The sequence below is a fragment of the Amblyraja radiata genome, chromosome X (assembly GCF_010909765.2).
Source record: "Amblyraja radiata isolate CabotCenter1 chromosome X, sAmbRad1.1.pri, whole genome shotgun sequence".
Classification (NCBI taxonomy): domain Eukaryota; kingdom Metazoa; phylum Chordata; class Chondrichthyes; order Rajiformes; family Rajidae; genus Amblyraja; species Amblyraja radiata.
Window position 1 is genome coordinate 746668 of NC_045999.1, and position 21710 is coordinate 768377.

General features: G+C 51.8%; 3 protein-coding genes and 1 non-coding gene across 4 annotated transcripts in view; 2 read left to right on the forward strand and 2 right to left on the reverse strand.

The window, feature by feature from the left end:
• Positions 1-21710, forward strand: part of mtmr10 (myotubularin related protein 10) — a 902395-nt gene that overhangs the window by 599855 nt on the left and 280830 nt on the right. The gene's annotated exons all lie outside the window — the stretch shown is intronic.
• On the forward strand, positions 4511-15710 carry LOC116968349 (sorting nexin-24-like). Its single transcript, XM_033015135.1, has 7 exons — positions 4511-4661; positions 6482-6565; positions 8177-8275; positions 9764-9858; positions 13502-13534; positions 15161-15219; positions 15481-15710. Exons 1-7 carry the CDS (start codon positions 4596-4598, stop codon positions 15600-15602), a joined length of 558 nt encoding a protein of 185 aa, XP_032871026.1. The 5' UTR covers positions 4511-4595; the 3' UTR covers positions 15603-15710.
• On the reverse strand, positions 15665-21483 carry ppib (peptidylprolyl isomerase B). The gene is made up of 5 exons (XM_033015134.1): positions 21316-21483; positions 19423-19536; positions 18979-19072; positions 16154-16338; positions 15665-15926 (listed from the first exon to the last, which is right to left on the reverse strand). Exons 1-5 carry the CDS (start codon positions 21448-21450, stop codon positions 15804-15806), a joined length of 651 nt encoding a protein of 216 aa, XP_032871025.1. The 5' UTR covers positions 21451-21483; the 3' UTR covers positions 15665-15803.
• On the reverse strand, positions 18799-18938 carry LOC116968365. Its single transcript, XR_004410458.1, has one exon. It is a non-coding gene; the product is annotated as a small nucleolar RNA SNORA79 (small nucleolar RNA).

Below are 21710 nucleotides of genomic sequence, written 5' to 3' on the forward strand. Positions count from 1 at the left end.
ATGACCAGCTCCGCACGCTCCCCACCCTTGCTGATCTAGCCCGAGAGTTGCCAAGCTGTCCGTCCTGCCTGATTGCTGCAGCTCTGAGCGTGGCCCCAGAGACCAGTGGCCAGGGCAACCTTCTCCCCCCCCCACTGTCTAATTACACCCTAGCACAGGGCCGCCTACTAAAACAAGGACTGCCCGTTACCCTGGGAGCTCCAGGGTGCACAGACCCGTCTCCAGATAACCAGCTCATGAATCGCAAACCGTCAAACAAATGCCTCTTTGATTCTGATCCTAGGCATTGGACAGTTACAATTCTTGTGCTGCTGGGTGAATGAGATGAATATTGCAGTATCTGAGCTGTGTTCTGGGCATGGACAAAGGGTTGTCAGAGCTTTGTAAATGCAAGCTGCAGATGTCAGTCCCACCCAGCCTGAGAACAGTCGCCCTGTCTGTGTGCCTCGTGTAGAGATGGTTGATAAATGCCAAAGCAAATAGACTTGCCATGGCTGCAGTGGGTCCACAAATAGTTCAACATCCTGCCTGCGGTGAGTAGGATTATTTTGCTTTCTACCCTGTGATGGTGGAAACTCTACAGTTCTCCTGTTTGTAAAATCTGGTGTTTAAGACAGAGCTTGCTTTCTTTGCAAGTTACCAGAGTGCATTTTTACTGTGACATGGGGCAAAGTTAGAATAGATGCTGATAGGGGGATTTCACACACATCCTGGTGAAGTGCCACATCCAAGCTCCTGCCTCCATTGTCATTAGTCCCTCTAGCCACTACACTGTTCATGTGCCTTGATGCTGTGACTCAACAAACAAGTAACCTGACAACAAGGGCAGACAAAGAAAGAGGTGGCAAGATACTAAAGCACTGTTTACATTCCTTTTGCCACGCACCCAGGCAGGGTTACCTGGTCTTGTATTCTCTGTTTACAGGTACTGTTGTCCAAGTGCACAGTCATAATCTTTGCACATTATGCACTAAAATCGTTGACTTTTGTTTCATGTCATTCCAGAGGATCAGAGATCTTCCCTTTGAGTTCTCACTTCCTTGTCTCTTTTTGTCACTTTTACTTTCACAATAAATTCATAATTTACTGGATCGTTTCTAGTTTTCTGTTGATGACGCCGGGCGCCTGGTTACAGACATACAGAAACTATGCTGCCTTTGTGTGTAGGGGTGAACAGAGTCCAGACCCAAAATGTCACAGCTCCATGTTCCTCTGAGATGCTGCCTGACCTGTTGAGCTACACCAGCACTTTGTGACTTTCTGCAGTTCCTTGTTTTCCCCAATATTGTGCTTTGTTCACTATTCACTAAATGCAGAATATTCTGATCTGCTTTGTTTCAGTGAGGCACTTCCCCATCACATCCATTCCATGATCAAAGCCTCTGAGGTAATTGGTTATGTGGGTTGGTAGCTGGCCACAGGGCACCAGTCTCTGTGTGTCCCAGGAGCATGTCAGTCAGCAGCACTCCAGCCTGCTCCTTGATGTGCCAGACCACAGGGCTCGTTCTCCCAGTATGATTGTATGGCCATGTGTCCTGGGAACTACAGTGTGTGTGTGTGCGTGTGTTCCACAGCTAGTGGGGGTGGGGGGAGGATCAGTGTGCCAGATTTCATTCACTCTATGTGAATAGTGAAAGGCCTGGATAGAGTGGATGTGGAGAGGATGTTTCCACTAGTGGGAGAGTCTAGGACTAGAGGGCGCAGCCTCAGGATTAAAGGACGTTCCTTTAGGAAGGAGATGAGGAGGAAATTCTTTTGTCAGAGGGTGGTGAATCTGTGTAATTCATTGCCACAGAAGGCTGTGGAGGCCAAGTCAGTGGATATATTTAAGGAAGAGATAGATAGATTCTTGATTAGTACGGGTGTTAGGGGTAATGGGGAGAAGGCAGGAGAATGGGGTTAGGACAGAGATCGCCCATTATTTAATGGTGAAGTAGACTTGATGGGCCGAATGGCCACGTGCTGCTCCTGTCACTTGTGACCTCAGCAGTGGTTGTGCTGGTGCCTGTTCGTGATGAAGTCCATGTCACTACAAGCTCTACAATGTCACAAGCATGTCCTGACACGTCATTAGTTGATCAATAAGCTTTTGTTTTTGCCTTCTGGCTTCAAAACTTGCTTGTGTGAAAAGTGTTTTTATGCAGTGAGCTCTGCCTGCAGGGTTTAGCATAACGTGAATGCTGTTCATTGTGGGCAAGGGCTGAAGCAGCAGCTGCTGCCTCTTGCCACACGCCGCCTTTCAGGAAACCTCTGCTTCCGACGTCGTGCCTCTTGGCACTCGAGTCACAGAGAACGTCTGCTGGAAGTGACTGAGAGCCGAAGGCTGAGTGACTGAGAGCTGTTGGACATCACCTGGGGATTTGTAGATGGGCCTTTGCCTGGGATAAGTGGGAAGAACAGCAGCCAGTGGACACTGCAATCAACCAGACTCCTGGCCCAGAACATCTGGGCATCTTAGACGCATCTCAACCCTGTATGCAGCTGGGTACCAACCCCAAACATCACCTATCCATGTTTTCCACAAGTGCTGCATGACCTGCTGAGTAACTCCAGCACATGGTCTTAATCTACTTCTCCACTTGGTCAGTGAGCTTGTGGGGACTGGCCTGTTAAATGCACGTTCATCGATTGAGCGTTTGAGTGACTCTTTTCACTCATCTCTGTTCCGTCTCCTTTATTGGAATGAAAAGACCCCAGTCTTGCTCAACAAACCAACACTGGTGGAACTCAACGGGCCAGGCAGCTTCTGTGGAGGGAAATGGACGTGGTGTCTTAGGCTGGGACCCTTCTGAACAAGGTCCTGACTTGATCTGTTGCCCGTCCACAGATGCTGCCTGATCTCAAGATCGTATCTGCAGTGCCTTCAAGCTTATCTCCTCGAAACGAAACTTGACACCTTGCCACAACTTCATGAATCTCCCCAATTATGTTACCTATGGTGTGATGAACTTCAGCTGTGGCCCAACTAGTGTTTGTTCAGCACAGCAGCAGGCCCTTCAGCCCACGTAGCCATGCTAGCCATTTGTATAATTCCATTGATGAACATTTGGATAGTAGTCTTCCGTGCATTCACAGATGCAATGTTTAGATGTTACTTAAGTAGTTTGTTCCACATTCCATCTGCCCTCTCGGTAACTTCCTTGCATCAACACCAGATGTAGACTGGCCTTACTCTTCATATTCCTCGGGCTCATCTTCATCTGTAGCTATTCTCTCCCAGACCCCACTTGTTATTTTTTTAGATTTCCTTGCCTTCCTCAAAGTCAGTTTGTTCATCACCTATTCCGTTTTTCCAGAGATGCTGCCTGACCCGCTGAGTTTTTCCGGCTTTTAAAAAAAAATCTATCTTCTTGTTCACGGACTGGTTGATTATTCTCCCTGCCACCGTCTCAATAATATTCCAGTTAGCATCGGTCAGATCAGCAACGGCAAGAAGGGGGTTTTTTTAATTCTTTATTTCGAACTGAATAAAAAATAAAAAGCAAGTATGGAACAGCATAAAAACAAAACGAGAATATTTATAGAGTGTCATAAACAATATTTATAAGTAGCAGTTTGATAGGGCAGATACTGTTGCGGTCAGATACTGGGTGTGTTGGTGATGTCCAAACTACAAAGAGGAAGTGCGACTTGCTGATGTGTCTGATTGCCCACAAGAGTCATCTCTGTCGTGGCTTCACACCCAACTTCCCCGAGGGGAGGGAGGGAGGGGAACAGTGTTTGCTGTTGCTCTGCAGATCATGGGACAGATGATGAGAGGTTTGGCGACTGTAATCCTCATGGTTCAATGGACAATTAAAGCATGGAATAATCTCCACCCTACTATAGTTACCCAACCAGATGCAACTAAATTTAAAGTAGCTCTTTCTTCCCAATAACCCTTTCTGGCTTAAATCCTCCCTCCACCACCTCCAGTTTAAATTGCATTTGGAATATTTTGGAGGACCAAGAACCAAGAGACGGGCTCGGGCATTCGAGACACATACTCCCAGCTCCCCACATCACACGACCATGGGAGTCCTGTTGAAGTAATTCATTCATAGACAGCACGGAAACAGCCCCTTGGTCCAACTCATCGAAGCTGAGCAAGTTGCCCGCCCCTTCCACAATGCCTTGTACAACTGTAACTCTACGCCCCAACCCCTGCTCCATCTGCAGCCTTCAGCACCCGACCCACCCGTGTCAGCAACCTACCCACATGGACCCACCACTAGCTCTCTCCGGTCAATATCACTCTCCAGGGATCGACCCGAAACGTCACCTATTCCTTCGCTCCATAGATGCTGCCTCACCCGCTGAGTTTCTCCAGCATTTGTTGTCTACCTTCTGCAATCTTCTTGGTCACCTCTCCAAACAAATCTCAATCAAATGAATGAGACAATTCCCACTTCAATGCCGCTTGCTGTCCTTTCCAAATGCATTGAGATCCCTTGTCTCAGACCCCCTGCAATAACTTGCCAACCATTGGTCCCGGGTGCGGGGCGGGTCCGGGTCTGGTCCGGGTGCGGGGCGGGTCCGGGTTTGCGGCGGGGACGGGGCGGGTCAGGACGGGACAGTCGGGCTCGGCGTTCCGGGACTCGCTGAGCGGCTGCGGGATGATCGCAGTTCGGATCCCGTGGGTGGGGCAGGAGGTGGCGGGGAACTCGGACAAACTACACACGGTGAGGGGGGTGAACCGTGTCTGACCCTGGTCACCGGCGTCCCCGCGGCTGATGCCGGTCCCGAGTGTGTGTGTCTGTCTGTGTGTGTGTGTGTGTGTGTGTGTGTGTGTCTCTGTGTGTGTGTGTCTGTGACTCCGTGTGTGTCTCTGTGTGTCTCTGTGTGTGTTTGTGTCTGTGTGTGTCTGTCTCTGTGTGTATGTGTGTGTTTGTGTCTCTGTGTGTGTGTGTGTGTCTCTGTGTGTGTCTGTCTCTGTGCGTGTGTCTGTGTGTCTCTGTGTGTGTGTCTGTCCGTGTCTGTCCGCCCGGGTCTCTGTGAATCGCCCCCGGAGTCAATGTCACTGGTTTTGTTGCCCCCCCCCCCCCCCCCCCAAACTCCGCTGCAACTTAACGTAATTCTTTGTAAAACTCGTCTAGAGCCCCCACCCCGCCTGTCCGCTCCCCACAGACGCTGCCCGACCCGCACACTTCCTGTTTTGCTGCAAATGCCAGCACCTGCAGTTCCCCGCGTGGCTACTGATGAGAGGTCGACCACACACAACCTGCGCCCCCTCCCCTCTGTCCCACCCCCCGCGCTCTCCACGACCCGCCTGCGCGAGTTATCGCCGCCCCGCCCGGGTGTAAAAATGGACGACACATGTTTAAGGTGAAGGGGGAAATATTTAATAGGAGCCTGAGGAGGTAGGTGAGGCTGGGACTATCACAACGTTTAAGAAACAGTTGGACAGGTGCATGGATAGGACAGGTTTGGAGGGATATGGGCCAAACGCGGGCAGGTGGGACTGGTGTAGCTGGGGCATGTTGGCCGGTGTGGGACTAGTGTAGCTGGGGACATGTTGGTTGTGTGGGACTAGTGTAGCTGGGGACATGTTGGCCGGTGTGGGACTGGTGTAGCTGGGGCATGTTGGCTGGTGTGGGACTGGTGTAGCTGGGGCATGTTGGCCGGTGTGGGACTGGTGTAGCTGGGACATGTTGGCCGGTGTGGGACTAGTGTAGCTGGGGCATGTTGGCCGGTGTGGGACTGGTGTAGCTGGGGCATGTTGGCCGGTGTGGGACTGGTGTAGCTGGGGACATGTAGGCCAGTGTGGGACTGGTGTAGCCGGGGACATGTTGGCCGGTGTGGGACTAGTGTAGCTGGGGACATGTTGGCCGGTGTGGGACTGGTGTAGCTGGGGACATGTTGGCCGGTGTGGGACTGGTGTAGCTGGGGCATGTTGGCCGGTGTGGGACTGGTGTAGCTGGGACATGTTGGCCGGTGTGGGACTGGTGTAGCCGGGGACATGTTGGCCGGTGCGGGCAAGTTAGACAATAGACAATAATAATAACAAACTTTATTACGGACTCGAGGTCCAGACAAGGGGCAACATTACATTAAAAATGCATTGCATATTAAAAATATATCATAAATGGACGACACATAGACAATAGACAATAGGTGCAGGAGGAGGCCATTCGGCCCTTCGAGCCAGCACCGCCATTCAATATGATCATGGCTGATCATCCCCAATCAGTACCCCGTTCCTGCCTTCTCCCCATATCCCCTGACTCCGCTATCTTTAAGAGCCCTATCTAGCTCTCTCTTGAAAGCATCCAGAGAACCGGCCTCCACCACCCTCTGAGGCAGAGAATTCCACGGACTCACCCCTCTCTGTGAGAAAAAGTGTTTCCTGGTCTCCGTTCTAAATGGCTTACTCCTTATTCTTAAACTGTGGCCCCTGGTTGGGCCGAAGGGCCTGTTTCCATGCTGGGAGACTGCGGATATAAGTTGGGTTACCTTGGGGCCGTCGGGGGTCAGGGGTCTCACCCTCTCCCTCTGGTCCCAGGTTTTCCGGATCGAGGTTCTCACCAACGGCCGGAGGCACTCAGTGGACCGGCGATACCGGGACTTCCACTCCCTGCACAAGAAGGTGGGTGGTCACCCCAGCTGCCCCCTCCCCTCGACCTATAGTCTGTCTCCCCCTCCCCCCGACCTATAGTCTGTCTCCCCCTCCCCCCCCCGCCCCCTCGACCTGTAGCCTGTCTCCCCCTCCCCCACCCCCACAGTCTGTCTCCTCCCCCCCACAGTCTGTCTCCCCCTCCACCCCCCCACAATCTCTCCCCCCCCCACAGTCTGTCTCCCCCTCCCCCACCCCCACAGTCTGTCTCCCCCTCCCCCACAGTCTGTCTCCCCCTCCCCCCCATAGTCTGTCTCCTCCCACCCACATTCTGTCTCCCCCCCCTTCAAGGGCCTGACACCTCTCTCTCCCCCCAACTCCCACCCAAGCCACACCAGCTTTTCATTCTCACAAACAAACAGCTACTGATGGGCTGTTTCCTGTTTCCTGTATCTTCATTCATTTGTTCTACATCTCTCCACATCACCATCTATATCTCATTTCCCCCTCCCCTGACTCTCAGTCTGAAGAAGAGTCTCGACCTGAAACGTCACCCATTCCTTCTCTCCAGAGATGCTGCCTGTCCCTCTGAGTTACTCCAGCTTTTTGTGTCTACCTTCGGTTTAAACCAGCAACTGGAGTTTCCTCCTACAGGAGTGTTGTGAATCCCCCTGTGTACGTCTTGCCCCCCCCCCCCCCCCCCCGCACATCGGGCAGGGAGGGATGGGTGGGGTGGGCAGGGGGTACCGATGTTGCCACAGTTGCTGTCGGGGAGGTTGGGGTCTGTGGGGCAGCTAGGACCTTGTTGTGCAGAGCAGCCCAGCTGTCGTGAGGAAGACCACAAGGCCAGCACTAATTATAGCGACGTTCCAGAGAGGCTCGGATTACTGCCGTGCAGAGATCACAGTCAGGGTGGCCTGATCTGACCCTACACGTCATCTGTGAATGCAGCACCCAGACCACAGAGCTGTGGTGGAACAGGGGTCTCTACACTGCAGTAGTCCAAATCCATAACCCTCTGAGGGCCTGAGCTACAGGGAGAGGTTGAGTAGGCTGGGACTCCATGACTCTATCCCTTGGAGCGCAGAAAGATGAGGGGTGATCTTATAGAGGTGTATAAATTCATGAGAGGAATAGATTGGGTAGAAGCACAGATTCTCTTGCCCAGTGTAGGGGAATCGAGGACCAGAGGACATAGGTTTAAGGTGAAGGGGAGAAGATTTAATAGGAATCTGAGGAGTAACTTTTTCACACAAAGGGCTGTGGGTGTATGGAACAAGCTGCCAGAGGAGGTAGTTAAGGCTGGGACTATCCCAACATTTAAGAAACAGTTTGACAGGTACATGGATAGGACAGATTAGGAGGGATCTGGGCTAAATGTGTGGGACTAGTGTAGCTGGGACATGTTGGCCGGTGTGGGCAAGTTGGGCCGAAGGGCTTGTTTCCACACTGTATCACTCTGTAACGATGGACAGAGTGGGTAGAGTGATAGGGACAGCGTATTATCCGCTTGTCTTCACCAGCATTGAGTTGAGGTTGAGCCTAAGTTCAGGGATCGGAGCGGTTGTGAGCAGCAGTGATGGGCCTGGCATCACGGGCGAGGGGTAGTTGAGGGGAGCGTGGACTAACGCTGCCGTCCGTCAGCTGAAGAAGAACATGAAGCCACCGGACCTGCCCCTGAAGCGAGGGCTGTGGCCGCGGGCCCTGGAGCAGCGGAGAAACGGGCTCGAGATCTACCTGCAGGTGAGGTGGAGGGTCATGGGTCAAGGTGGGGGTATGGTGGGTCTAGGGGGTCAGGGTGGGGGGGGATCTCTTGTCGGACAGCCCCTGGGTCTGGCGTTGGTGGCCATTCACACGTCCAGCAGCGAGGTCTCAGGGTTGTGTCCAAGCTGCCCCTCCCCTCGGGACAGTTCAGTTTCAGTTTAGTTTATAGTCACGTGTACCGAGGGTTGATTTGATTTGATTCAACTTTATTGTCATTGCACAAATACGAGTACAGGTACGATGAAATGCAGTTTAGTGTCTGGTCATAGTGCAAGATAGTAGAAATAAAAATACTGGTTAAACAATATGTGGACTGTGGATGAATTAAACTGGTACATAGGCAAATAAATGTATACAGATGGGAGAGTCTAAAAGATAGCTAGCGTCGGGACTGTGAGTTCAGCAGTGTGATGGTGTTATTGAAAAAGCTGTTCCTCAGCCTGCTTGTGTGAGACCTGAGGCTCCTGTACCGCCTCCCTGATGGGAGGAGGGCAAACAGTCCATGGTTGGGGTGGGAGGGGTCCTTGATGATTTTCCCAGCCCGTCTCAGACACCGGTTTCGGTGGAGGGCATCCATGGCAGGGAGCGGGGCACCGATGATGTACTGAGCGGTTTTCACCACCCGTTGTAGTGCCTTCCTGTCCGCAACAGTGCAGCTGCTGTACCATACCGTGAAGCAGGTGGTCAGGATGCTCTCGATGGTACAGCGGTAAAAGTTGGTCAGGATCTGGGGGGACAGGTGGGCTTTCTTGAGCCTCCTCAGAAAGTAAAGGCGCTGCTGCGCCTTATTGATCAGCTTGGAGGTGTTGAGGGACCAGGACAGATCCTCCGAGATGTGTACCCCGAGGAATTTGTAGTTGGAGACGCGCTCCACCTCAGTCCCGTTTATGTGTCTGCTTGAAAATGTCAGTGAAAAGCTTTTGTTGCGCGCTATCCAGTCGGTGGAAAGACAATACATGGTTACAATCGATCCGCCCACGGTGTACAGATACAGGATAAGGGAATAACATTTAGTGCAAGGTAAAGCCACGAATAGTCCGATCACGGAGAGTCCGGTCACGGATAGTCCGAGGGTCTTTGGGCCGGAGCAGCGGTGACCACGATCGACTGGAGACGCAGTGGGACTGGGGGGCAGAGGGCGGGGGGGGGGTGTGGCTTCCACTGGGGGTGTGGCCTCCACTGGGGGGGTGTGGCTTCCACTGGGGGGGTTGCTTCCACTGGGGGGGGTGTGGCTTCCACTGGGGGGGAGGGGGTTCTACTGGGGGGGGGGGGTTCTATCCTGTGATGGATGTTGTGTAAAGATGTGAAGGAAACCCCCAGCGTGTGGCGATGGTGGGAGTGGAGGGAACATGAGGCCACCATGGGCTGGACATTAACGTGTGCACTCTCTTTATCCCACTCCACCTCTCCATACCTCTCACCCCCCCCCCCCACCTGTCTCCTCTTCCCCCCCCTCCCTGGTCCAAGACCCTCCTCTGCAGCTCCACCTCCGTTTGCCGTGAGATCCTCGACTTCCTCAACATCAAGCACGCTCCTCCAGGGAAGCCCCCGGCCGACATGAGGTGAGACCCTCGCTCCGGGTGGGGGGTGGGGGGGGGGGGGGTGGACAGGTCCCGTGTAAGGCGTGAGGGTGGGTGGGCATTGGCTGGGGCAAGGTCTGGAGAGGGACAGGATGAGGCCATTCAGCCCATCCCTCTCGTCACAGCTCCTGTCCTCATCACAACCATCCTGGAGTAACTCAGCGGGTCAGGCAGCAACTCTGGGGAAGATGAACAGGTATAGATCTATCTTATTATATGTGTTTGTGTATATTGAACACATACATACACTTTTTAATTTTTCTATTTTAACTACATGTAGGTGTATATATAAGTATGTTTATATGCACACATATATGGGTGTATGTGTATATACAGTGCAGTAGTAAAGGAGGCAAATTCAATGCTAGCATTTGTACCAAGTGGACAGGAATTCAAAAACAGGGATGTAATGGTCAGGCTGCATTTGGAGTACTGTGAACAAGTTTAAGCCCCATATCAGAGGAAGGATGTGCTGGCTCTGGAGAGGGTTTAGAGGAGGTTTAACATATCAGTGATTTTGACAGCACTGGGCCTGTACTCGCTGGTTTTGTCATTGTCGTGGCTATCCCTCGAGGTCGATGTTGTTTTTATGGACTCGCTGGAGTTTAGAAGGTTGAGGGGGGACCCCATTGAAACTTACCGAATAATGAATGGCTTGGATAGAGTGGATGTGGAGCCAGAGGTCACAGCCTCAGAATTATGTATATTTATTAATGCAGATATACACACACATATATTATATATATTTGCAAGTGTATATACAAGTGTGCAAACATACACACAGATATACACACATGCCTATAAATATATACATACACACATATATATTGTACACATAAGTTTGTGTATGTGTGTGTATATATATATATACACACTTGTGTGTGTGTCTATATACACTTAGAAAGGAGGTGATGAGAAACGTATTTAGTCAGAGGGTGGTTAATCTGTGGAACTCATTGCCACAGAGGGCTGTGGGGGCCAAGTCAGTGGATATTTTTAAGGCAGAGATCGACAAACTCTTGATTAGAATGGGGGTTAAGGGGAGAAGGAAGGAAAATGGGATTAGGAGGCAGAGATCAGCCATGATTGAATGGCGGAGAGGACTCGATGGGCTGAATGGCCTAATCCTACTCCTATAACGTGAACTATATACACACATAAAAATGTAACGGGACACACATATATTCAAAATTGTAGATAAAAGTAAGTGTATATACACACACACGGGTGTATATATATATAAATACGCACACACAAACTTATGTATATAATATATATGTGTATATGTATATATTTATAGGCATGTGTGTATATATATATATAAGGTACACAAAAAAGCTGGAGAAACTCAGCGGGTACAGCAGCATCTATTGAGCGAAGGAAATAGGCAACGTTTAGGGCCGAAACACTTCTTCAGACGGATATATATATATGTGTGACGGATATATATATATGTGTGCATGTTTGCAGGACAGGACAAATCAAAATAGGACATGGTAAATGGTAGCGAATTGAGGAATGCAGTTGAACAGAGGGATCTAGGAATAACTGTGCATAGTTCCCTGAAGGTGGAATCTCATGTAGATAGGGTGGTAAAGAAAGCTTTTGGTATGCTAGCCTTTATAAATCAGAGCATTGAGTATAGAAGTTGGGATGTAATGTTAAAATTGTAAAGGCATTGGTGAGACCAATTCTGGAGTATGGTGTATAATTTTGGTTGCCCAATTATAGGAAGGATGTCAACAAAATAGAGAGAGTACAGAGGAGATTTACTAGAATGTTGCTTGGGTTTCAACAACTAAGTTACAGAGAAAGGTTGAATAAGTTAGGTCTTTATTCTCTGGAGCGCAGAATGTTAAGGGGGGACTTGATAGAGGTCTTTAAAATGATGAGAGGGATAGACAGAGTTGACGTGGACAAGCTTTTCCCATTGAGAGTAGGGAAGCTTCAAACAAGAGCACATGACTTCAGAATTTAGGGAGAGAAGTTTAGGGGTAACATGAGGGGGAACTTCTTTACTCAGAGAGTGGTAGCTGTGTGGAATGAGCTTCCAGTGGAAGTGGTGGAGGCAGGTTCGATTTTATAATTTAAAAATAAATTGGATAGGTATATGGACGGGAAAGGAATGGAGGGTTATGGTCTGAGCGCAGGCAGATGGGACTAGGGGAGAATAATTGTTCGGCACAGACTTGTAGGGCCGAGATGGCCTGTTTCCGTGCTGTAATTGTTATATGGTTATACACAAGCACACTTGCAAATATATATAATATACATGTGTGTATATCTGCATTAATAAATATACATAATTAACATGTATAAAGGTAGGTATGCATATACAAAATGTTGGGAGTAACTCTGTGGGACAGGCAGCATCTATGGTGAGGAGAAGCAGGAACTGCTACAGTAGGCAGTGAAGAAAGCGAATGGCATGTTGGCCTTTATAAGAGGAATCGAATATAGGAGCAAAGAGGTCCTTCTGCAGTTGTACAGGGCCCTAGTGAGACCACACCTGGAGTATTGTGTGCAGTTTTGGTCCCCTAATTTGAGGAAGGACATTCTTGCTATTGAGGGAGTGCCGCGTAGGTTTACAAGGTTAATTCCCGCGATGGTGGGACTGTCATATGCTGAGAGAATGGAGCAGCTGGGCTTGTACACTCTGGAGTTTAGAAGGATGAGAGGGTATCTAATTGAAACATATAAGATTGTTAAGGGTTTGGACACGCTAGAGGCAGGAAACATGTTCCCGATGTTGGGGGAGTCCAGAACCAGGGGCCACAGTTTAAGAATAAGGAGTAAGCCATTTAGAGCGGAGACGAGGAAAAACTTTTTCTCACAGAGAGTGGTGAGTTTGTGGAATTCTCTGCCTCAGGAGGCGGTGGAGGCAGGTTCTCTGGATGCTTTCAAGAGAGAGCTAGGTAGGGCTCTTAAAGATAGTGGAGTCAGGGGATATGGGGAGAAGGCAGGAACGGGGTACTGATTGGGGATGATCAGCCATGATCACATTGAATGGCGGTGCTGGCTCGAAGGGCCGAATGGCCTACTCCTGCACCTATTGTCTATTGTGAAGTTTTGTGTCGAGACTTCTTCAGACTGATGTCACCGTTTCCTTCTCTCCAGCGATGCTGACCCACGCATTTTGTGTCTATCTTGTGAAGGGTTTCGGCCCGAAACGTTGCCTATTTCCTTCGCTCCATAGAAGCTGTCTCACCCGCTGAGTTTCTCCAGCACTTTTGTCTACCTTTGTGTTTCAGGGCCCTGTGCGTGGCCCGTGACTGTTTGTCATCTATGTCAATGATTTAGAAGACTGTATAGGTCATGATTAATACATTTGCAGATGACAATATTGTAGGTGTTTGTAGAATAGCAGCAGGATCTTGATCAAGCGGCTGGTGAATGGTTGATGCTGAGATGTGAGGCTCGGGCAGGGCTCTGGGGAGTGTGGTGGAGCAGTGGTATCCAGGAGTGCGGTATAGTCCCCTCATAGTAGTGTCACGGCTAATTAGTCTGGTCAAGTCGGATCTCGGTACATCGGCCAGGTTATTTAGTCTAGAAGTGAGTTAGTTAGTCAGAGTTCCCCCTGCACCATCCTTGTTGCTGTTCTAACGGCTGTAATTCTTGATTTCAGCAACCTGGATGGTATGGACCTGCGGAACTACAGGTGAGTTCATCATTGACTGTAGAGCCAGAGAATCACCCCACACCTGTGAGTATACAGAATATTCACACACACACAAACACGTATACATATACATCCATCCATCTTCCTATTTAACCATCCTATTGTTGGAAGGAACTGCAGATGCCGGTTTAAACCATAGACACAAAAAGCTGGAGTAACTCAGCGGGACAGGCAGCAGACTCTAGAGAGAAGGAATGGGTAATGTTTCGGGTTGAGACCCTTCAGACTGAAGAAGGTTCTCGACACAAAACATCACCTATTCCTTTTCTCCAGAGCTGCTGCCTGTCCCGCTGAGAGTTAACTCCAGCTTTTTGTGTTGTATATATCTATATATGCAGATATATCTAACTGTATAATATATACACACATATATAGATGGCACACTTTACCATCTATGTCTATGTTTGTATATGTGCGTGTGCTCATATACACATGTATATATATATATATGTGTGTATATATATATAGATATATGTATGTATATAGATATATGTATGTATATAGATATATATATGTATGTATATATATATAGATATATGTATGTATATAGATATATATATGTATGTATATATATATAGATATATGTATGTATATAGATATATATATGTATGTATATAGATATATATGTATGTATAGATATATATATCTATATTACTAAAAGTCTACACAAGTCCACACAACTGTGAGTAAGTACCCTTAATGTGGTTTGAAAATGAAAATATGGGTAAAGTAAAAAAGCACTGCCTGCATCTCCCCCCTCCCTCCTCTTTTCCCTCCCCTCCACACACCCCTACCCCCCACCCCCCCTCTCAGCACACCCTCACTCCCCCCTCTCTTCCTCTCCCTCATCCCCTCCCCCACCGTCCCTCCCCTCCACACACCCCTCCCGTCCGCCCTCCCTGCTCCCCACCTCTCCCCCTCACTCTCCTCCCCTCCCCCACCCTCCCTCTTCTCCTCCTCACCACCCCCCTCTCTGTGTCTCTGCCCTCACTCTCTAACCCCCCTCCCCCCTCTCTAGATGTGACTGCAAGTTGGGGGCTAAGCGTCAGTAGATAGGGTGGTTATGGGTTAAAAGGAGCAAATTAATAATATTAACATATCAAGGGGGGTGATTAGCGTGAGTGTGGGGGGGGGGGGAAATAGTTAGTGTGTGTGACGCTGCATGCCGCCCCCCCCCCCCCCCCCCACAACCGCACGTTGGGGGTACAGACCCAATGGGTCTGCACTTGGTCTAGCATATGTATATATATATGTGTATATATATACACGTTTACATATATATATACGTATACATATAATATACATGTATGTATACGTATACATGTATGTATATGCATACATGTATGTATATGCATGTATATATATGTGTATGTATATAGATATATGTATGTATGTATATAGATATATATGTATGTATGTAGATATATATATATTTGCATGTAGATATATGAATGTAGATATATATACATATGCATATGTATATATGTGGTGCCAGCTCTGTTTCCCCCCCCCCCCCCCTTCAGTGTCACGTCGAGCCCCCTCGCACACCCCCCCCCTCGACAGATACCAGTCACACTCACCCCCCCCCCTCCCTCTCTCCGGCAGGTTCTGTCGACAGGTGGTGACTTTCACCCGGGATTGCTTCGCCCACCCGCCGGCTGCAGGTGAGAGGTCAGGGGCCAGAGAGCGTTATGAGGAGGGGGGAGATCAGCACCTGCAGAAGAGCTGGGGTGGGGGCAAGGAATAGCCACAGTGGGCAGGGAGGATGGGGAGGAGAAGGGGGGGGGGGGGGGGCGTGCTTGGAGAGGACTAGCAGGGTGTAGGGGTTTGTGGAGGGGGCAGAGGTGAGGGGCAAGGAGAGGACTAGCCGGGGCGGGGGCACCAGAAGTGGGCTGTCTGACCCCCCCCCCCCCCTTGTATTTCAGGACTGCCCAATGTGGTCGTGGCGGGGGTTCTACAGGGACTGTATCCATCGTTTCCTCACGGCACAGCAGGGCCGGCACGGACTCACACAGACCCTCACGATGGCCCTGAGACCAGCGTCTGAAGCAGACCAGCCGCTCGGGGGAAGGGTGGGGTTGGGAGGGGTTGACATTAAACATACAACCGTTATAAAACCCTGTTTATTGGGGTACAAGTTGTACATCTTTACAAAGCCAAGTGTGTGTTTGTGGAATCTCTTGGCGTGTACACAGGCAGGAAGCTCACGATCTGTACTGGGCCGAGACGAGACGAGCGGCCACCACCCTCACTCCTTGGCAATGGCGTAGGGTTTCTCCACCTCGATCTTGCCACAGTCTGTAATCACCACGTCCTGCAGCGGCTTGTCTCTGGCGTCCGTCTTGGCGGTCTCGATCCTCTGCACCACATCCTGCAACAACAAGGCAGAACTGTGTCACCCCCTCACTTACACAGGGCAGTGTCTGACTCCCACCCCCCCGCCCAGCAAGACCACCAATGGCTTCCCACAGGAGGCAAGGGGGATCTAAAATCAGAGATGCCCAAGCATTTAGCTGTCTCCCCACCAGCAGAGGCTAAGCGAGCAGCAGGTGGGTGGGTGGGTGTACTGGGCCAGGGTCTGCGAGCCGCTTCACTTACTATGCCCTCAATGACTTTGCCGAACACGACGTGTTTGCCGTCCAGCCAGGTGGTCTTGGCGGTGACGATGAAGAACTGGGAGCCGTTGGTGTCTTTGCCGGCGTTGGCCATGCTCACCCAACCGATCCCGTAGTGCTTCAGCTTGAAGTTCTCGTCCGGAAACCGTTCTCCATAGATGCTCTTTCCTGCAGAACGGGGAGAGGTTAAACTATACATCCGTCCCACCCCACAAAGCAGCCTCACCCTCCCTGCCTGCCTGCCTCGTGTACCGAGGTACAGTGAAAAGCTTTTGTTGCGTGCTATCCAGTCATCGGAAAGACAATACATGATTACAATCAAGCCGTACACAGCTACACGATAAGGGAATAACGTTTAGTGCAAGGTTAAGCCAGCATCGTTCGATCAAGGATGGTCCCAGGATCACCAATGAGGAAGGGTGAGCAACCACACACAAGTGGGTCTGTAAACACTAGAGGCAGGCAGTTCCAAGCACAGAGATGGCCACAGAAACCTGCCCACCAACCACAAACCCCCCACCAACACAAACGGAGACACAGCTGCTGGGAGCATGTGGCACACACAAACCACTGGAGTAGAAACAAAATGCTGGAGTCACTTAGCATCTTAAACTTAACTTAACTTAGAGTAACAGGCAGCATCCCCGGAGAGGAAGGGATAGAAAAAAGGAAACACCATTCCTTCTCCCCAGGGATGCTGCCTGTCCCGCTGAGTTACTCCAGCATTTTGTGTCTACCTACTGTTTAAACCAGCATCTGCAGTTCCACCCGACCACATATTGGATTAGTTTAGTTTAGTTTAGAGATACAGCATGGAAACAGGTCCACTGAGTCTACGCTGACCAGTGATTTATCTATTCACATTATTTCTATCTCATCCACTCCCGACACATTTTAAAGGCCAATTAACCTACACATCTTTGGTATGCAGGATGAAACTGGAGGAAACCCATGCAGTCACAGGGAGAACGTGCAAACTCCACACAGCCAGCACCCGAGGTCAGGATCAAACCTGTGTCTTTGGCGCAGTGAGGCAGCAGCTCTACCCGCCGCGCCACTGAGTGACTCAGCAGGCCAGGCAGCAGCTGTGGTGGGAGTGGATCAGCGATGTTTTGGATCAGGACCCTTCTTCAGACTGGACAAAAGAAATGGGAACCTACAACGAACGTCAATGGCAACATGTAACGGCAGGAGAGAGAGCACGAAGAAAGGATTCGCCCAACTTTGTGGGTCTCTTCTGGACAGACTCAAGAAGTTACACTAGGCAGTAAAGAATTGGCAGAGAAATGAAACTATTATTTTGTCTGTGTGCGCATAAGATAATAAACCAAAACCAGTGAACAGGCTGCCAAAATAAATCAGCTTCAGTCAAACAGGTCTTGATCGAAATGAAATGAAGGAGAGGCCGGGGTCTGGTGTGTGTGTGACACTGGGCTTCACGGGGAAGGGGACACAGTACTGAGGTCACCATAGCATGATGCAGCTACACTAGTTGGTGGTGAGACCACACTGGGAACACTGTTCCTGTCGCCTGGCTATAGGAAGGATCCTGGGAGAGTAGGTAAAACATTGACATCTGGAAACTGACTCAACACAAGGACAAAGTGAGGATTGATGAGAGGATGAAGCTGCACACACACAGTAAATGGTAGAGTTCTGGCAGAACAGGGCCCTTGGTATACAAGCACCCGACTAGTGGCAGAGGACATGATTGGCTTCAGCAGCCAAGCATTGAGTACAGGAGTTGGCAATGTTTCAGCTGTACACGGCATTGTTTAGGTAACACGCTTGGAACATTCTGCGTAGTTTTGGTCGCCACAGAATGGGAAAGATGTGACTGAATTAGAGTGGGTGAAGTGAAGTTTGCCAAGGGCAGTGCTGGGACTGAGGAGACATGATTGAGGTGTGGATCATCATGAGACACAAAGGCTGGGGCAATAGCCAGTGTCTGTGCCCAAGGTGAGGGCGTCTACAACTGGAGAGGGTGAGAAGGTGGAGGTTTAAAGGGAATCAGAGGGGTGAATCTTTCAGCCATAGTTGGCATCGGGAATGAGCTGTTAGACACAGTGGAGGAGGGAGGGACAGTTAACACAGGCGAGTCACATGAACAGGATCTTGAGGAGCAGGAACCGGAGGGGAAGGGAATGAATGGAGGGATCGGTACACACAGGCACGATGGGCAGCAGAGGCATGGTGGGCTGAAGGGCCTGTCCTGTGTTATTCAACTATGACAATCCCACCCATCAAGAAACATGTTCCCCATGTGGGGGAGTCCAGAACCAGGGGTCACAGTTTAAGAATAAGGGGTAGGCCATTTAGGACTGAGACAAAGAAAAACTTTTTCACCCAGAGAGTTGTGAATCTGTGGAATTCTCTGCCACAGAAGGCAGTGGAGGCCAATTCACTGAATGTTTTGAAGAGAGAGTTAGATATAGCTCTTAGGGCTAAAGGAATCAAGGGATATGGGGAGAAAGCAGGAACGGGGTACTAATTGTGGTTGATCAGCCACGATCATATTGAATGGCAGTGCTGGCTCGAAGGGCCTACTGCCGCACCTATTTTTCCATGTTTCTCTGTCATCTCCTAGTCTGCCTTGTCCCCCAGAGTCTGATGCTTCAACGAGACCAAGAGTGTCTGACTCCGCAAAGTTCAGAGTGTGGACGGACAGGCCCCTGTCCCCACATTCTGAGTGAATGAAGCCACGTTTCATCTACGATGACACAAAATCCTGGAGCCAGTGCTTGGGGCAACAGGAGGAACGGTCATCGTGTGCCCAGCGTCATGGCCGGCTCTGCAGCAGCCACTCACCTCCAGTGCCGTCACCCCGGGTAAAATCTCCCCCTTGGATCATGAATTCCTTGATCACTCGATGGAACTTGCTGCTCTTGTAACCAAAGCCCTTCTGCAGGAGAACAAGAGATGCACTGTATCAGCAGTTCACAGGGTAGATCAGCCGTGCAGCGCCTCTCCCCAAGGGGTAATTACACCGAACCCAGTGGGGTAGAGTTACACTGGCCCCACTCTCCACATGCGGAGAGTATCTGGGAGTGACCCCAGGATATGCACGAGGCTCAGGAAAGGTTGGGCTGCAGCGGGTGACGTGCCCGTCCACTCAAGAGAACACACACACACGCCGCACGTACAAACACCCACACACACGCACACGTACGCACGCACACCCACATACGCACACACACCCGTGCATGCACACGCACACCAACACACACAGTGGGGACAGAAGGAAGTGCTCACCTCCCCCGTTGCCAAAGCCACAAAGTTATCCACTGTCTTGGGCACGGTCTTCCCGAAGAGGCCGATGACGACACGACCCGCATCCTCATCCCCAATCTTGATGTCGAAATACACCTGGAGGAGGGAAGCAGAGAGTGATCCCACACAGTCCTCACCAAGGCAACAGCTCTGTGTACGGCTGGACTCACCACAGGGCAGGGGGGCATCAGACCCACACTTGCCCCTCCCAGAAATAACAGGAAAAACTCCACACGCCATGCCACAGTTTAGTCCAGAGATACAGCATGGAATCAGGCCCTTCGGCCCACCGAGTCCATACTGACCATCCATCACCCGTTCACACTAGGGGCAATTTACAGATTAGCCTACAAACCTGCACGACTTTGGAGTGTGGGAGGAAACAGGAGCACCCGGAGTAAACCCACGCGGGTCACAGGGAGAACGTACAAACTCCACACAGACAAAGAATCCGAGGTCAGGATCGAACCCGGGTCTCTGGCGCTGTGAGGCAGTGGGAGTGGAGGGGGGGGGGGGAGAGAGAGGAGGGGGGGGGGGGGAGAGAGAAAGAGGATGGGGGGGGTGTGAGAGAGAAGGGGGGGGAGATGGAGAGAGTGTGAGGGGGTAGAGAGTGAGGGGGGAGGGCAGTGGGAGAGATTGTGGGGAGTGGGATAGAGAGGGGGGGTAGATGGGGTGGGGGCGAGATGGATAGAGTGGGAGAGAGTGAGGGGGGGAGAGAGTGAGGGGGTAGAGAGGGAAGGGGGGGAGATGGAGAGAGTGTGAGGGGGGAGAGAGTGAGGGGGGGAGGGGAGTGGGCTAGTGGTGTCGAGATGGATAGAGTGGGAGAGAGTGAGGGGGTAGAGAGGGAAGGGGGGGAGATGGAGAGAGTGTGAGGGGGGGGGGAGAGTGAGGGGATTGGGGGCGAGATGGATAGAGTGGGAGAGAGTGAGGGGGGGAGGGAGTGAGGGGGTAGAGGGAAATGGAGAGAGTGTGAGGGGGGAGAGAGTGAGGGGGGGAGGGGAGTGGGCTAGTGGAGGCGAGATGGATAGAGTGGGAGAGAGTGAGGGGGTAGAGAGGGAAGGGGGGGAGATGGAGAGAGTGAGGGGGTAGAGAGGGAAGGGGGGGAGATGGAGAGAGTGAGGGGGTAGAGAGGGAGGGGGGGAGAGAGTGAGGGGGGGGGAGTGGGAGAGATTGTGGGGAGTGGGATAGAGAGGGGGGGAGAGTGAGGGGGGGTAGATGGGGGTGGGGGGAGGGGAGTGGGCTAGTGGGGGCGAGGTGGATAGAGTGGTAGAGAGGGAGGGGATGGAGAGAGTGAGGGGGGTAGAGAGGGAGGGGGGGGATGGAGAGAGTGAGGGGATGGAGAGTGAGGGGGGAGAGAGTGAGGGGGTAGAGTAGAGAGGGGGGGGGGAGATGGGAGAGAGTGTGAGGGGGGGAGAGTGAGGGGGGGGGAGTGGGTGAGGGGAGTGGGGGCGAGATGGATAGAGTGGGAGAGAGTGAGGGGGTAGAGAGGGAAGGGGGGAGATGGAGAGAGTGATGGGGGAGGGGAGTGGGAGAGATTGTGGGGAGTGGGATAGAGAGGGGGGGGGAGAGTGAGGGGGGGTAGATGGGGTGGGGGGAGGGGAGTGGGCTAGTGGGGGCGAGATGGATAGAGTGAGGGGGGGGGATGGGTCGGGCCAGCAGCCGGTGCCCGGGGAACAGACTCTACGCGGCCGCTGCTCGACCACCGAGACCGGGAGGGCCCGCGTTACCGTTACCGCAGCCCCTCCCCCCTCCCCTCTCCCCCTCCCCCCCCCCTCCCCCTCCCCCCACCGCGTGGACGTGGCACAGCGCGCGTTCACGACCTCTTCCCCCCCTCACTCCCGCGGGAGCGCGCCCGGCCCGGCCCGACCCCCGCACCTTGACCGTGACCTTCGGCCCTTTCTTGGCGTCCTGTGCGCGGGAGGCGCGGGGCAGCAGCAGCACGAGGCCGAGGCCGGCGACCAACAGCGCGACTCCCGCCGCCGCCCTCATCCCGCTCCGAGTGACGCGCATGCGCCGCCGCCAATGCCGGAGTACCGGGGCAGCGCCGTGACGTGTCCGTGGGGGCGGGGACTGTCGCCGTGACGTGTCCTTGGGGGCGGGGACCAGCGTGGTGACGTGTACGTGACGTGTCCGGGCCAGAGCGAGGCTTGAGGGGCGGCGCCGCCCCGCAACATGGCCGCCGGGATCGCCCACTGACGTCCGGGGGACGGCAATCACCCCTTAAACAGCACTCAGCGCAGCTAAACCTCATGGTCACACATTAGCATCAT